This window comes from Nannobrachium achirus (genome assembly GCF_963921795.1).
Source record: "Nannobrachium achirus genome assembly, chromosome: 23".
Lineage (NCBI taxonomy): Eukaryota > Metazoa > Chordata > Actinopteri > Myctophiformes > Myctophidae > Nannobrachium > Nannobrachium achirus.
In genome coordinates this window covers 25,014,653-25,033,025 of record NC_137830.1, presented here as the reverse complement: position 1 = coordinate 25,033,025, position 18,373 = coordinate 25,014,653, and the positions used below count along the sequence as shown (strand labels likewise).

The 18,373-nt window shown below is 40.5% G+C and overlaps 1 protein-coding gene across 1 annotated transcript; it reads left to right on the top strand.

Annotated features, from left to right (window-relative positions):
- Positions 1–5,936: 5,936 nt before the first annotated feature.
- On the top strand, positions 5,937–16,461 carry atp6v1e1b (ATPase H+ transporting V1 subunit E1b). Its single transcript, XM_080753946.1, has 10 exons — positions 5,937–5,962; positions 6,074–6,114; positions 8,643–8,708; positions 10,062–10,171; positions 10,803–10,869; positions 11,515–11,604; positions 11,883–11,951; positions 12,691–12,785; positions 13,211–13,298; positions 15,631–16,461. Exons 2-10 carry the CDS (start codon positions 6,082–6,084, stop codon positions 15,691–15,693), a joined length of 681 nt encoding a protein of 226 aa, XP_080610072.1. The 5' UTR covers positions 5,937–5,962; positions 6,074–6,081; the 3' UTR covers positions 15,694–16,461.
- Positions 16,462–18,373: the final 1,912 nt, after the last annotated feature.

The window sequence follows — 18,373 nt, the reverse complement described above, 5'->3', positions numbered from 1 at the left end:
TAAACGTTTTGGTACCTGTCCCTAAAATGTGTTTTTTTAAAAGAACAGGATTACTAAATAATAAATCTCACACACACAGAACCTCTGACCTTGAAGGCCTGTCTTCTAGCAGACATGTACTATCAGTAGTTTTAGGAAGGAATGAAAACAAGTCAGTTGTTTACACGTTCTCTGCAAGAGGAACGGTTTTCAGGATATGGTGTTTTTCACGACAAAACAGGAGGACAGGAGAAAATGGGTTAAAATAAAATAAACAGTCATGAAATTAAACTGGTTAAAATAAAATTGAAATAAAACCGTCAGTCCGTCAAGTTGAGTGTCAGTCAAGTTGGTTAGCGAGTTAGTGGAGTTCCTTCCACGATACCTGTCTATCCAGGTCGAGTACGTCCTGTCCCCTAAAATGAAATAAATAAAGTAAAAATAATCCCTACCACATTGGTGAAAAAGAATTAATACATTAGGGAGAAAAAAAATTATTAAGACGTTAGGGGCATCATATATAAACATTCAAATAAACCCAAGCGTTGGTTGTTATTGAGTACGAGTGCAGTCATAACAAGAGTGAATGAGATCCCCTTTGAGAGAGAGAGGGAGAGACAGTCATATGTGTAAATAATTCCTAGTTTTGCAAACCAGGCAAGTGAGTTAGAACACAATACAGAGGGAGAAAAACCCAAGACAGATTCAAATATAACCCCAGCACATTGTTATCAAGCCCTGTATTAGAATGTAAACAGTAGATTATACAGAACAAGAGCGAATGAAACCCATTTTTGAGAGAGAAAGAGAGAGCAAGGTCACACAGAAACTGAATCGGCTCGTGGCCTCTCAAGGTAAAAATAAGAAAAATGAAATAAAAAACAATTCCAGCAATCCCCTCATAGTTTTTTTCAAAATAAAACAATAAAATAACACATAGGCCGTGCCAGCCTATAAGCAGCGTAAGCAGCTCACGCGAGCAGCAGGCATTGAGCAAGCAAGCAGCATAAGCACCGCTCACTTTATACTTGGTTTGATTTTCCTGCTTTCATAATAGACAAACCGAAATGTAACCAGGGGAGGAAAATTGGATTAGAGATGATTAGACAGACAATATATCAAAAACATTTAACAGATGGGTTTGTCAGTCAGAACTTGATTTTTCTTTTTTTTTCTTTCCAGAAGTCGTTCTTAGTCAAAAGTAAACAAAATATATAGTACCATTATCTCGGGGCGTCCCAAGGGTCAAGAGTGTTTGTTCTTTTCGGGACATTGTAATCCATGAAAGTCACGTAGCAGATCTACAAGCTCACAACGCGTCCCATCGCGTTGTGAGTGAAAGGCCAGCCAGGTTCGGCTGGGGAGGGGGGGGGGGGGGCTCTGTCAAGCCCTTCAGCATCTTGAAAACATTGCTTGCGTCCTCTGTTCCTTCCTGATGAGGTTCGAACATCCAGTGGCAAATAATGTCCGATTTCTCCACAGCTCCGCACATATCCATTGACATGTTCCAGGAAAAGTTTTAGGCAGTGTTGATAACTGGGAGTCCCCGATGATCTTCCAGAATGACTTGAGGTCCGGGTTAAAAAGAGGTTCTGGGTTTAGATTGTAACCTTTCATCCGTGTGGGTCCAGGTTTTACACGATAAAAACACTGCTTCTCGGAGCAGGGGGCTTTTTTAGCTTGAATGGTCATGTTTCTTAAAAATGTTCTTAGGAGCGCTGAGATAAAAAGCTCCTGTATTCAACATCTCAGAGTCGCCTGAGACGGAAATAAAATAAAATAAAATAAGATAAGACTGAGACGAAAACAAAGACGTGTAAGCGTAAAGCATGAAGATTTCCGTCAGAACGTTCTGTTCTGGAACATAAAGGAAATCTACCAATTAAAATAACCACGCTATTTCTTATGTGATTAAGTAGCTGGAAACAGCTATTATTAATAAAATAACCACGCGATTTGTTATGTGGTTAAGTGGCTGGGTTATGCACTGGCCAAGAGATTCTCCCTTCAGAACAATTGCTTTTGTTCTGGGTACACTAAACAAAATCGTGTAAAGATTTCCTTCAGGACAGAAATAACTTTCGTCCTGGCAACACTAAACTGGAGTCTCGTGCTAAATAACACCAACTAATAATATGGACAAGCATGAATCTGTGACCAACAGTCTGCTATGTCCTCAGAACAGGAAACCGCAGTCCCTATTCTGTTACTCAAACGTGCAACGAAAAGCGATAAAACAATAGACTACAAAACATTAAACAATAAAAATGCAGCTGTGTTAAGAGCTAGCTAGACTCTTAAGACAGCAGGTATAAACGTATGACCTGGGTTCTGTTGAATTAGGACAGTGTGTGAGAATGAAGCCCGCCTCTCAAGTCTCTGTGAGAGAAACTGTCTGTGTCCGGTCCCTGGTGTGGAACGCTGTGCCAGAGCCAACCCTGGCCGCCTCCATTTCGTCTTTCTTCAGACCGTTGTGAGATCTTATCGATATGTTGATGTGGGAGAGAGTCATCATATCCGAATTCCTTTCTCCATATGGGCAAAAATGGTGCAATTGTGGGGCACCTAGAAACAACTGTTTCATTTCCTCATCGTCTATCTTAGCCGTTACGGCTGTTATCAGTTCATTCTCCAAGCTTTGGAGAGAGGCTTCAAGCTCAAAAATGGTGGAATTGTTCCGTTTGTAAAAAGGTTGTTTAGATTTCGGCAGGTGTTTTCTGCCTCCCTGTGCTCGGGGCGTCCCAAGGTAATTTCTCCTCGCGCAGGAGGAAAAAACGTGTGGGAGATAGTCCTTTCCGTGGGAGTCAGGGGAAACGTCTGATAATATCCCCGGCTGGTTGTTAACTGGTTCTAGCAGCGGAAGAGACCAATATCTCCTCGGAGCTAATCCGGCAATCGAATGGACCATTGATGGAATTTTGGATCATATTCCATATTGATGAACAGTTTTTCCCAACCATAATAACGTACTCCACACAAGAAATGAGTCCACACCAGTGAATATGCGTTTTTGTGTTGAAGTTTAGTCAGAGTTCAAAGTACTGTACAAGTACAGTACAGTAGAGCAAAATCACCCATCTTTGCTTCTCTCTGAGTGACAAGCATAATGATTTCACAGATATATGGATTTACAGAATACATTAGTCACATTCTGATTGGACAAAGTTAAACATGACATGGATGGGATGTTGTTGTGACTGAGTCTCATGGACTCAGAAGCCAAGGATGTAGAATGTTTTGGCTTTCCATTATCCCGTGTCCTGGACACTTTGACATTTCGCTGGTCAATCTTTCTGTCCCTGGAGTGGGGCAGATTCTCGTCTCGTGCATTAGTTATCAGATCAAAACATCATGGCATTGACTTTTAACACTGAGAATGATATCTATACCATGTTAAACAACAATAACATATTTTACTATCAGGGAGCATGGGGGCTTAGTCTATTTACAAGTCACGGGTAGCAGCTGTCTGAAGGTGACTTTTCATACCAATTTTGAAGGAGGCTAGGGATTTGCTCTCCTTTAGGGCTTGTGGAAGGGCGTTCCACATGTTGATGGTGTAGCAGGAGAACGAGTTAGAGCCTTGTTTAGTGTTAAATCTACGTTGATGATGATTAGTGGAGCTGCCTCTGGTGTTGTGATTGTGAACATCCTTGACCTTTAAGAAGTACAGTATTTTCTGGACTATAAGGCGCACCTAACTATAAGGCGCACTGTCAATGAATGGTCTATTTTCAAACTGTTTTCATATATAAGGCGCACCTGACTATAAGGCGCACATAATAGACACTACCGTTGCGTTATGCATCAAACAGATGGAGCTGTGCTAAAGGGAATGTCAATGTCAATGAATGATCCATATATAAGGCGCACTGGACTATAAGGCGCACTGTAGTTTTTTGAGAAAATTAAAGGCTTTTAAGTGCGCCTTATAGTCCGGAAAATACGGTAGTTTGTCAGGTACATGGGAATCTTGGAGGTGTAGTGTATCTTGTACACCAGGCCCATTGCAAGATGCTGTACTCTGTCAGCTACTTTGAGCCATCCCACGCTTTCGTGGTGATGATCGGTAAGGTGGGTCTGAGGAGGGAGACCAAGCACAACCCTAATTAGTTTGTTTTGGGCTGTTTGGAGCTTTAACTTTAAGGCAGCTGGGGCGTCGCGATACCAGACAATGGGTGCATTTATATGCACATTCAGAATGGCATTCAGAATGAACTTATTCCGAATAGAGCTTCATACCCAAACGTTTACATGGGACCTGAATACAAGTATCCCTCATTCCACTGTCGTTTACATGACCAAAGGATTCATTCGGAATAGAACTTTGGGCATGCGCAAAGTAGGCCTACTTCAGGTCGGAGAAGGGGAGGGGAGGGGGGAGGGGCAGTTCAGACAGCAGTTCATTCCGAATGTAGCGTTTATATGACAAATGTATCCCGATTGAAACGGCATAAACCACCTCTTCAGACCAGAATGAAAATTCATTCGGGTCAGACCGGAATGGCCATTCCTAAACGTTTATATGAGCATTTCTATTCTGAATGAGCAGTCATTCCGAATATAAGTGGAATACATTTGTGCATATAAACGCACCCAATGAGGGGCCCAATAAGAGCACCTCCTAGTGTCTTTCGGGATTTAATATTGATCAGCGGGGCAACCCTTTGCAAGAAGCAAATTCGTTGGTTGACTTTATTGATTACCTTGGTGGTCATTTTTTCACTGGATAGGTTAGCCTCCAGGATGCAACCCAGGTAGCAGATGTAGTTTTTTCTTTCTATCACAGTGTCACCTACTTTAATTGTGAAGTTCTCAACTAGGCTAAGTTTCTGACTAGATCCAAAGAGGATACATTCAGTTTTGCCTAGGTGAATTGATAGTCTGTTGTCATTGAGCCAGGTGCAGATCTTATTAAGTTCACAGTTAAGGGCCTTTTCAACCTGCGATATGTCTCTGCCTGAGACTAGGAGAGCCGAGTCGTCCGCGAACAGAAACAGATTGCAGTCACAAGCAGATGACATGTCGTTTACGTATATTAAGAACAACAGTGGTCCTAGTATACTCCCTTGAGGTACTCCACAGTTTACTGGGAGGGGGGGGACAGGGTTCCGTTGACTTCCACCATCTGTTCCCTCCCCACCAAGTAAGAGTGCATCCATCTCACTGCTGTGCTATCAAGACCAATAGCTTTGAGTTTTTCAATCAGAATAGAATGATCGACGGTGTCAAATGCCTTCTGGAGGTCCAGCATGACCATGCCGCAATATTTGCCATCGTGAATTTCACGTTTGATGTAATCATTCAAATAGATGAGGCATGTATCTGTGGAATGGGACTCTGAAGCTAGACTGGAACTCGTAGATCAGTTTATTCTCTTCAAGATATTTAGCCACCTGTTCATAGACAATTTTTTCCATTACCTTAGAAATGGAACTAAGGATTGAGATTGGCCTGTAGTTGCCAGGGTCAAGTTTACTGCCTTTTTTGTGCAGGGGGGTTACCTTAGCTAATGCATACATAGGCCTATGTATGCATACTAGTATGCTATGCACGCACGCACGCACGCGCACACGCGCGCACACACACACACACACACACACACACACACACACACACACACGAATCTCTCAATAAACCATGCATGGTTACAGAAAAAAAAAACTTGAATCGAAAGTCTCACCGCATTTTGAATGATGCATGATCCACTTACAAGTGAATCACGTTTTAGCTGTTTTTACTTTTAATAGCAATATCACAATGTATTTAATTTAATGAATAATACATTTAAATGTCACCACTACGCGTCAGTTTGTCGCGTCCATGTTCTCGCACGTTATTGGCTGGATCACCGGAAGAAAACATCACGTGACAGGAGGATCAGCTGATCCACTACAGGAGACATCTTTAGCAGACACAGTCACGACTGCACTGCAGCCAGCCTTTATTTGATTCATACATCCATTACGTCTTTTAACCTCAGGTAAATATGCATTTAAATAAACATTACGCTGTTAAAAAAATGCGTGTCTTTTGTTTGTCTTGTGCGTTTGACACCGAATAGATAATTGATGCGTTTAATGTGGTTTGACAGCTGCAGCCATGGCCCTCAGCGATGCCGACGTGCAGAAGCAGGTAACATCAATTTTAACCTTCAAAAATGATCCTATACTTCATCTGCTTACTTCACCTGAATATTACTGTTCATATATGGTTATGAATGTGCACCGCGTTTCTGGATTATTTTCAAAATAATGTCAAGGAGGGTGACATTGAGACAGCTAACAGTGGGCTGCTATTTAAATAAAGAATAGAGAGCATTATAAGCCAACCGGTTTATGTTGACGTTGCCTTGAGGTTATCAACATTACAATAAAACGTTGTACTCTGTTAGCCAGGATTGCTGTATGTATTTTAAAGTAGAGTAAAAAAGCACGCACTAGAATTTGACACATAGTCACATGATGCACCCATGGGGGGCGCCTGGTGATCACTGATGAGGAACTATGGAATGAACCATCTAGTATCGTGAGTCATTCCTTCAGTGTGAAACCTCACAGTCTGCGAAGTGTAAATACATGATACATTTTGTCAAGCAGCTGCAGTAGTAATCTTTTCTGCTCATTAGGGGTGCAAAAATCAAAATCAACCAATAATCCATAGTTTAATAACATATTCTATTATTAATTGATTGATATAAAAAAAATGTGTGAAAAAATGTTTAGTTGTTAATACTGATGATCTACAAGTTCACAACGTGTCGCAATGCCACGCGTTGTGACCTTGTAGATCAGCTATTTTAACTATTTTGCGGACCATTGTGTGGGAGGATGAAGTCTGACTTAAGTATAAAATAGGTTTTACGTGATTCATTGACATAAAAAAAAACATATTTTAGAAAAATGTGCTTCTCAATTATTTGATTAATAGAAAAAGTAGCCGATAGAATAATCAAAAAGAAAATATTAAATAATTGCAGCTTCACTGCTCATCCATAGCTTGTTGTATGTCTTTGAAAGACTTAATTTGCCCATGTTGCACTCTGCTAGCAATGTCCAACATAATAACAAGAAGTTATAATACAAATAAGGTACTATAAGTATTAGAAAAAGTATTGAAGTGTCGAGAATTTAAGTAAGCCTGATAATTGCGCAAAGGATGTTAGTGTAGTGAATGATCATTGTTGCTAGGGCTGTCACAATTATTACATAATTGACATTATTTTTAATAATCGTCATAATCGTTTCCATGTTGGAAAATGTTCATATATCTTTTTTAAGATTCATATATCTTTTTTCCATATAGCAGATCTACAAACTAACAACGCGTTGCGGCGCGTTGTGAGCTTGTAGATTGGCTATTTCTATTACCAATGTTCTTTTTTAAGTATAAATTTGTCAAATACGTCAGTAATTTCTTTGTATATTTAGGTTATGTGTCATATCTACCATGTGCAACTTCAAAGCCTAAAAGCCGAACAGAAATGTAATTGTCAACGACAAAAACACAATTAAATTGTTAATCGCAATTATTTGAGTGACAATTAATCGTCATTTAAAGCTATACTGTGTAAGTTGCTCAACTGGTGGTCTGTAGCAGTATAGCAAACCGCGGTCGCGTTTGCTTTTTTCGTCCGTTTTTCGCTCGCGGACCGGGCCGTCAGACCACCGCGTCCGCCTCGCCTCGCCGAGACGCTTTCAATGAGGTCTCCCGTGTCCTTCTACGAGCAGCGGTTGGAGAGTTACATGCTAGACTCCTCCAGTGTAAACACTGCAGTGTACTTCCTGAAGGCGTGTTTCCTAAACCCACCAGAGAGCCCGGCAGTGTATGTTCTGCGCTGTGATTGGCCGGCAGTGTATAACCCTCGCTGTGATTGGCCGGTAGTGTGACGACGCAATTTTTGCGCGAAAACCGGTCCCGGGCAGGGATCATAGAAAACATATAAAGAGAAGGCTTTAGAAGCTGAAAATAACGGAGTGGGGGTTCTAAAACTTTAGCGATTTAACAGCTAGGACCATTTTAAGATTTGTTTTATAAAAAAAGTTACATGGTACAACTTTAAAATGTCAAAATTGTGACAGCCCTAATTGTTGCAGACAAAAGAACGAAATCATATACAGAACATGAATATAGTTCTAGTGCTCATAACAGGGCAGACAGAACACACTGCAGTACTGTAGGTATGAGAATTCCACACCTCCGTGACAAAAGCAGCCAGGACAGAAACTAATTTGTGGCGTGTCTATGTGAAATCAATATTCTGCGCTCTCATTTAAAAGTAACTGCCGACAGTTAGTCATAGTTTCTATCCTTGTTTAAGGAAAATCACAGCACACATACTTACTGTAGGCCTGTCTCAATTATTACATAATCGACTAATCACAATTATTTGAGATAATCACAATTATTTGTGCATAATCCTCATCATTGTTTCCATGTTCAAAATCTTTCAAAAACATTTTTCAGAAATAGCAGATGATCTACAAGCTTACAGTTACGTGTTGTAAGCTTGTAGGTCAGTTATGTCCACTATATATCATTTAAAGGAATTATTAAATGTTTAAATGTGTCAGTTATTTCTTCACAGCACATGATAAAAGTGTGCTGTTTGATGGATGCCCTAATCTGGTTCTGATCCACAATGTTGTTTCCGGCTCATACAGATCAAGCACATGATGGCCTTCATTGAGCAGGAGGCCAATGAGAAGGCAGAGGAGATCGATGCTAAGGTATGAACACGCACGTGTGTGAAGTGAACACAAAACACGCTTTCATTTCATCAGTAGTAATACACTAATAAATCTCCTTGTGGAAGCCTAGTTTTCTATCACTGACCACTCAGTGATGTCATTCTGACAACACTAAGTGCAGGTCAGGAAGAACTACCTTTTTTCACCCCGAGTGCTCCATTATTTGTAGTTTCTTGAGACAAGAGGATAAAGATATAGGGTAGAGCAGTGGTTCTCAACCTGTGGGTCGGGAGCCCCAGGAGTGTCTCCACATGATTTTTTTTTGGTTGGGGGGTTCCCCAGATGACTTTTAAAGACCTTTTTAATACTTAAAAATAGAAGAAAAAAAATATTGTAGGACTTCTTATTCCCAATAAAACAAACTATTTAAAAGTAGCGCTATAAGGTTAAGCTTCAGCAAGAACTGGTTGACACGATTTCCAAATAAAACCAGGGAACTTCTTGATAGAAAATAAGGTCCAAAAAGTACCAAGAATGGGGCGTCCGCTGGCCTACTGGTCTGGGCTTATGCCATATAGACTTTGTGTAGCCTGCAGTGGGTTGCTGGTTCAATTCCCGAGCCCGACTAGATTTCGCTGCGTGTCACTCCCCATCTCTCTCCCCGTCTCCTGTCAGTCTACTGTCCTATCGAATAAAGGCAAAAAGCCCCAAAAGATATCTAAAAAAAAATAAAAAGTTCTGAGAATATATATTTTGGCTCCTACAAAAGACCATTACTCTATCAAAAGTAATTAACAAACTATACTATACATACTGGTCAAACATTGGCCAAATAGAAATTGGTCAAATAGAAAGAGCAAAGAGGCAAAAATCTACAAGCACACTTCTTGCGTTGTGTGCTTTTAGATCACCTATTTTCACAATATTTATCTGTGGAACCGATAAATGTAATGTCTCAACTCAAATATGATTATTTTGGGGGGTCACAGCCTGAAAAGGTTGAGAACCACTGGGATAGAGCAGGAGAGGTAAGAAGAATAAAAAGAACATTGGTCAATTAATCAAAGACACACACACACACACACACACACACACACACACACACACACACACACACACACACACACACACTTTACAGAGAGTACTAAATATTGACTGAATGAATAATGCAGGTGTATACAGAACATGTGAGATTAAAGACATTAGCAGCAGGTACAATGTTCTTATGGTGTAGTTCTGTTGGCCAGTTCATGCAACAAGGGAAGGTGAAATGGGAGGTCCCAGGGATAAAAATTGTATCAAATAGGGGTAGTGCAAATCGAACTGACATTACATAGTTAGAAGTGATGGAGCTGATCTTTTCGCTCTGTGTGACTTTGTCTCCCCCTGCAGGCAGAAGAAGAGTTCAACATTGAGAAAGGTCGTCTTGTTCAGACTCAGAGGCTGAAGATCATGGAGTATTATGAGAAGAAAGAGAAACAGATCGAGCAGCAGAAGAAAATGTGAGTCTGTGTGCACCTGGAATTTGATCTGATTGGACAAATGAACCTGTGTACCAATGGATCAAATATTTATAAAACCCACAGACGCACTCAAAAATAGAGAAAATAGCCATTCTCTCTCACTCATAACGTAGAAAGTCAAATTATGAAGATACAGGTTTCTGGTCATATGATGCAAAATGCATCATATGACCAGTTGTAGCATGCTGAAATACTAAAATATCTAAAAACACAGATTGAACACAAAAAATAACTCAGGATTGTGTTGATCGTGTCCCAAACAACAATAAAATAAGAACTGGTTGTCCCAGAGGTGAAGTGGTCCTTTAAGTCCAGCTCCACCATTGACATTTTTTAATCCCCTTTAAAAACCCACCTCTTCTCCATTACCTTCAGGCTTCAGCTCAGTCTGAGGGCAATCAACTTATTACTCTGGTCATTGAATGTATTGCTTTTATGTCGTTTTAATCTTGCTGTATTTGTATGAGGTCTTGCTTTTATGCTTCTTTTACTATGTTGTATCTTGTGTTATTTTGAATGGAGAGCATTTTGGGTCAACTTCTTTTGTTTTTGAATGTGCTTTATACAAATAAAGGTGACTTGACTTAACCTAAACTGTGTCCACCCACAGTCAGATGTCTAACCTGATGAACCAGGCTCGCTTGAAGGTCTTGAAGGCTCGGGATGACATGATCTCTGTAAGTTGTTTTGTCCATACCTTAGCAATCTCTGCCTGTGGTCCTCAAACATTTTCATGTCATGATCCCCCAAATGAATGGCCACAGACTCCCATTTGAAAACATTTGGTTACAAATCTTCACAAGATTTGTCTTGTGAAGATATTTTCAAGATGTTTTGAAATCAGGCAGATCTACAAGCTCACATGTCACAATGCACCATGAGCATACAGTATACTTGCCCTACAAAGCCAAAATGTAGTAATGTTTTTTTGGGCGAAAAACAACTTATTTGTGTTTCCCAAAGGTCAAATTCATGATTTTAGTAGATAAACCATTACCTCAAGAACAGATATACAATTAGTGTAATATCACTTTTATCTCATTTGGCTGACCAGTCGAGACACTTTTAAACCCATTTATCAGTGATTTTTCTATTCATAGTTACTGCACTTTTGGCTTTGTAAGATAGCCAATGAACAGGGTTAAAGTGGCTAAACCGACTTTGATGCTATACTAACACATTTCACTGTGGACGCCCTTGGACCACCTCAAGGACCCCTGGGGGTCGCTGGACCCCACTTGAGGACCACTACTCTGCTGTATATACATGCAAGCTGTGCTGTTTAAATGCTGCTCTAATCTGCATGGATTTTGCCCGTTCAGGAACTGTTGAGCGAAGCGCGCCAGCGGCTAGCGAACGTGGCTAAGGATCCAGCGAGGTACCCTGCTCTGATGGACGGTCTGCTCTTACAGGTCTGTGGGCCAGTGTTGATTTTGACTGCAAATTTTTTTTTTTTTTTATAATAATATTTTTTTAATTTATAATAATTTCTAATCCCCCCCCCCCCCCCCAAATCAGTTATTTTTTTTAATATAAAACGAAACTAGTGAAAACAGTCGATCTACAAGCACACAATGCCTCGTGGTGCGAGGCGTTGTGTGCTTGTAGATCTGTAGATTTTAGGTTTTTAAATCTATTAAAACCATTAAGTGCAATTAACCGTTTCACCCCTCTCTGTGTTTCATATCAGGGCTTCTATCAGCTGCTGGAGCCCAAAGTGACCATTCGCTGTCGTAAACAGGATGTGCAGATGGTACAGGTAATGGAGCAGTTTCTACTTCTTCTTTTTGTTGTATAAAACAGCGGGTCCGGCACCCCTAGGGGTCCAGAGTTACTATAGGGGGGCCGCCAAATCGGTGTGTGATGGAAACTTATTATTATTATTTTTTTGTATCTTTTGGGGGGGGGGGGGGGGGGGGGGGTGTTCGCCCAAAATACCAGATATAAGCTTGTAGATCGGCTATTTTCGGCAAAGAAAGAGGGGGGAAAATAGCAGATCAAGTACTACAGAGCCAAACGTCAAGTTTACTAAGTATTGGGTGGGAATGAGACTGGATCGACTAGAGTCATTATGTACTACAGATATCTACTGAAAAAATGTATCTCAATAGAAATAAGCGGATTTGCATTGTAATCAACCGCTCCGGTCTGGAGGCTGGAGCTGTGGTTGGGCAAATGGACAGAATTTCCTGTTTTATTTTATTTTTTGGATCTGGATAATTCTTTTGGGGAGAGAATAACACCAACTAAAGGTAAGAAAAAGTTCTAGGCCGGAATTCTCCTTAAACAACACAATGTGCAATGAAGCTGTTTATGAAACCTTTGAAAAGGTTTAATCTGCAAGACAAATGTATGCAATATATTTACTGGGGGTCCCTGCATCTCTCTCTCAGCTAAGGTGGTAATTCTTTTGAAGACCCCTGGTATAAAGTACTGTATATCTGATGCAACACAAATGCAGTCAAACTGAAATGTTTATATCTCTGCTATGCCATCAGACGTCCATCCAGAAGAACATTCCCATCTACAAGGCCTCTGTGAAGAACAACCTGGAGGTGCGCATCGATCAGGACAACTACCTCTCTCCAGACCTGTAAGAAGCATCCCATAATATCTCTGGAAACATCTCCCTCACCTGCCTCCTGTTTTTTGGGTTAAAGTAGTGGTTCCCAACGTGTGGTAAGGGACCCCCCCGGGTGTCCTTGAGGGGGTTCTAGGGGGTCCCCAGCTAAGTGATTCAATGAGTCAAATGGACCCTTATGAGTCTGTACGTGTAGTGGTTCTCAAAATATTTCATGTCAAAGGATCCCCAAATGAATATCCATTTGACCCCTGACCCCCATCTGAAAAGATGTTGTGCCAGGGATCCCTGTACAAGATTAATGTTTTATGTTCCAATTTTCCCAGCATTTCTTTTCTTTTCTTTTTTAAGGTTTGAGAACCACAGAGTTAAAGTAAAATATTGCAGTGTGTGTTAGTGAGTTGGTGTCTGTGTGTGTTGTTATGTTGTGTGTTCAGTTCTGGAGGCATTGAGATCTACAACGCCAATGGAAAGATCAAGGTGGCCAACACCCTGGAGAGCAGACTGGACCTCATGGCTCAGCAGGTAACACATGGAGAATGGATGGATGGATGGGGGGGTTTTACACTAGAGCAGGGGTTTTCAACGTTTTCAGGCCAAGGACCCCTTGGTTGAGAGAGAGATGAAGCAGGGACCCCCACAACCTGTTCATAGATTCCATAGTTCCATTGTTTGACAGCACTATCCTCAGTGTATTTTGGATTCATGTCAATTTGTGTTTTCAGATATTTAACCACTTGAACCGTCAGTACTCTTTTTTTTTTTCCCCCCCCTCTACACCAAAGCTCTTTGCCAAAAATAGCCGATCTAGCTCACAACGCCGCACAGTAGATCTGCTATTTTTGACCAAGGTTCTCAGAATATGGACACTAGGGTTCAAGTGGTTAATGTAAAAAAGGGGTCTATCACTCAAAGATTTGGAGGACCCCCTGTAGTAACTGAGGACCCCTAGGGGTCCCGGACCCCCTGTTGAAGACCCTTGCACTAGAGTGTAGATGCTAGTTAGAGTTACTGTCGGGTGGAAAACCTTTTATATCAGTGGTTCCTAAACTGTTTAGCTCAAGACCCAAAAGAGAGATGAGACGTTTGCCTGGGATCCAAAGTAGTGAAAATGGGACCTGTGTTCCAATAGATCCATTGTAGCTATTATAGTCACAATCTCTTGTTAATACTTTTCATCGGTTCAATATTCATAAAGACCACAAACACTTAATCTGTTTGCAACCTGGCCTCCCTATTTTGGGCATGCCATTATTTTAGACAAAATATAAAAAAAAAAAAAAAAAAAAACATTTTCAAAAACGGCAGATCCACAAGCTCACAGTGTGTCACAATGCAACACATGAGCTGTGCACCAATGCTGTTTCCACTACTTCATAAAACAACGGTGCTTGTGTTGTGTTTGTGTGCGCATGCTGCGTCGTAGCTACATTCTTTGCCGCTCCTCTCATTAGTTCATTATCAGTCAGTTTGATTGGTTCAGGCAATGTTGTAACGCTGTTATGATGAACATTATTGAGCACCAATTAGATGAAGATGAGGTTGAAAAGGTTCAGTGTCTTGCTCAAGGACACTTCGACACTAACCCAGGGGGAGCCAGGGGTTCATATTTCATTTTCATAAGTTTGGGTCCTGGGGAGACACCAATTTTGTCTTTTGGATCTCTGGCTGGAAATGTTATAGATACTGTAGATACTATAAGAGCACCTGCTAAATCTTGAAATCAATTTAACTTGGATTTGATTAAAGTTTATATTTCTTCACAAATCACAGATTGGGACTTAAGAATTAAAAAAAAACACTTTCAGTCGTGAAAGTTTGTTTTTGCTTGTCACACATCAGCTTCATAATTGCAGATACTGATGTTAAAGTTCAGGTTCTATGATTGAGGACAGGATAGCAGTGTTGGAAAGAGTACTCACATTTCTTACTCAAGTAAAGGTATCAATACTGCAATGTAGAAATACTCGGTTACATGAAAAAGATGTACAAGCTTGTAGATCCGCTGTTTTTCAAATGGCCGAAATGTATACCCAATTTCATGTCAGTGGAGGATATCTGCGCGCCGCGCCGACCTTGCATTTATATTGGGGCGGCACTGGCTTTGGGACAGAATGCGCTTGCTGTGTTTTTAGTCAGCCGCGCACCAATAGAGTTTATCAGTGGGCGACCATATTTTGGTGTGTGCACCCGAATTGAGTACAGTACTTGAGTAATTGTACAAGCTCCACCGGCTGTCTCCCCGTCTGTCCGACACTTTTCTCCCTACTGTTATCTCCGAGAGAGATAAGGGAGATTTTTGCAAAACACATTTTTGAACACTGCTCCTACAGAGTTTGGCCTAAAATCATGCAAAGCGGTACACAGTATCTCTAAAGTCATGTCATCAACATGGATCTGTCCCATTTCCCATATTCCCTCCTGACTGGCTATGCTTGCCTTCTAAAGTTTGTGTATGCGACGTGACTGTCGCTTATCTCACGATTAGGGAGTCTTACTGGTTGTACTTAGTTACTGTACTTTACACCAGTGGTTTTCAAAGTGGATTTCAGGGACTCTCTAGGTTCCTTTATGGGGGTCTAAATTTGACCCTTACAAGTCTATAACTTTGACAGTGTACAAATGGAATCCAAATGAATCTTAACGGGTCCATTTGGTTCCATTTTTACACTGTCTAAGTTAAGGGGAGAACTTCAAATTTCAAAGCTTGAGAACCACTGCTTTATACGACTGAGGACAGGATAGTCCCATTCATGGCTCAGACAGGGTGAATTGCAGTTTGATTGATGTTGAAATTATGCACTGTGATGCGAGTAAAGCTCATGTCTCTAATTCCCTTGATTAACTCTGTACTCAGATGATGCCCGATGTCCGGGTGGCGCTCTTCGGTGCCAACCCGAACCGCAAGTTTATGGACTGAGGCCACGTGGGAGAAAGAAGTCCTCCTTTCAAGTTTTATTTTTATTTTCTATTTTGTCGTCCTGTGATAAAGATTGCATTATTTGTGTCTGTGGCAAGGAATTCCAGTGCAATTCCAGCTTAAGAAAAAACAAACAAACAGAAGACACGTTGTCATTTGTGTGTGGTATTGCTGTATGTTTCTGTGTATATACAATGTGAGGGACAGGATGATTGTTGCAACTGAATTGTACAGATGCAAACGGGAGGTATTTTTGCACAGTTGTAACGTCAGGTTGACTCCGCTGCTCCCCTCTACGGGTTTCAGTTTACACTGTTTAGTCGGGGACATTTCCAGGATGTTTGATTATTTCAGGCTGTGATCACATTAGTCTTGACAAATGGAGTCACTATCTCACACTGTTTTTCCCATTTTTAATTTCATCAACCTCTGAGCTACATGAGAACATGAACGGAGCGCCGTCTTCATCTCTTGTGGTTGTTTGCTCCCATCAAATCACACAGAAATGAAGTATTATGTAAGACTGAAGACCATACTAGTAATCAACTTAATTTATTGATGTTACATCTAATGTATTATTCTATTATGTCAGGAACTAGGAGTGGGTAATGTTAATCATTCCAAAGGGTGTGTTTCAGTATGTGTATAAGGATTCCAAACGCAAAATTAAATTATGTGTACGGTTGGGCTTTTGTTCTCTGTTGTTTGTTCTTTTTGATCGTCCCTCTGAGAACGTATTGTGAAGATGTTATACAGTAACATAATAAAGTATAAACTGTTAGTTTCACAGTTATATTTTTTCCCCTTTTTTGCCTTCCGCATTGTTCACTGCAGAGGTTGCACGAGGATATGTGCAACTTATAGTGCCTTCATTTGTTTGGCAACACTGGTCATTCATGCTTCCCTTATTAGTTCATCACATGGTATCTCGCAGGAAAGAGACACAATTATCCAGTGGCTCCGAATATTTGCTGACAGGCTGATCTGAGAACATGTTCAGTGGTGGTAAAAGTACTCCGATTTTCAGATTTCATAAGTAAAAGTACCACAATATAGAAATACTGTTTTACAGATTTTACTGGAGTAAAAGGTACTGGAGTACAAAAGATATTGGAATCAATATTTGTCCCATTTCATCTTTTCAAATATAGCATTGCAGTGCGTTGTGAGCTTGTAGATCGGCTATCATTGATTAGCCAAAGCATAAAATGGGGCTTATACTGTAAGTGGTTCATGTAAGTTTTGTATTAATACATCTGCCAAGTAACCAGTTACTAACCAGGAGTAAAAGTACAATATGTGTGGAGTGTATATAGCATTAAGTAAAGAAGCATTGAGTATAAGTAATAGTACTTGAGTAAATGTACTTTCCACCACTGATTAGGTTAGCTTGTGGAGAGGGAGAACAATGTGAGCTTGGAGGACGAAGAGAGAGCTTCAAGACGCAGGCTGGAATCTTGTTGGGAAGTGTGTTTGCAGGGTGGGGTTGGGACTAGAGAGCTGCGTGTGTGTGTGTGTGTGGAATATGGAATGAATGCCAGCGAGCAGCTGATCGTTTAATGTTCCTTGTACTGAAGGTTTAACGTTGGCTTTCTGTTCTGTGAATTTGACAACTTTTGTGGGAGCCATCCCTCCAGCAGCATCGGGTCAGAACTTTGCCACAGTAAGTATATTGCCCACACTGCGATTTCAGGGTTCAGATAATACTTTTCCCTCAATGATTAGTAATGATGGTGATATTTTTTGGTTTAAACCAAACGTTTTGTTCAAACTAATTTTACTCTACAGTATATTGTGATATAGTAGTCATTGCTACAGAGTTGTTTGTTGTTTAGTAACCTCTTTCATAAACTGAAATAATTGAAAATGCCATCTACAGTTGGATACCAATTTCATCCAATCAGGAAAGAGAACCGATTTATCAGCGTCAATGTTATATTGCTCCCAATTTCGTCTGCTAATTTCTTTGTTTAATCTACTTACTGTACAATTTCACATGTTTATGATGTATGGTTTAGATTTCTCTCTCCTGATTGAATTAAATTAGTATCCTGACCTAAACATATTTGCTCTTTGCTAAAGAGCTGGAGAAACTGAACAAATGCTATGAATGATGCGTTATAAATAAAATGTATTATTATTATTATTATGACCCTGGGAAGATGAGAGGTATTTAACAGTAACACTCATTTTAATAAATACATGGTTTGTTTGGCACCTTAGACTAGATTTGTATGATTGTTGGATGTTGGAAGACTGAGCGTTGACCTATAGTTATTATAATTTGTTAGATTCTCAAAAATATGAAGCTGTGTCTATAGTTATTGAGTTTTATTCTGTGTTTATGTAGGTTGCAAATAGTTTGACACCAGTGTCACAGAGAAACTCTTTTGCTTAAGATATGGACCAGTAACCTCTGTGGTATTAGGTTGTTACTGGTCCATATATCTTAGACAAGTCCTTTCCTTTGTTCCTTCACAGTGCCAAACACAGCAAACCGGTTCACTTTGAACAGTCTGTTAAATGTTGAAGGAGGAACCTAAGAACGGCGCCATCCTGTGGAAGACAAGGACATGGTGATTTTCATCTTTGCAAGGAGCGACCAGGCTCTGGTGCCGTTCAGGTGGGTGATGTGCCTCGTGCTGGCGTGCGCCGGGACCATCGTCATGGTGTGCACCGG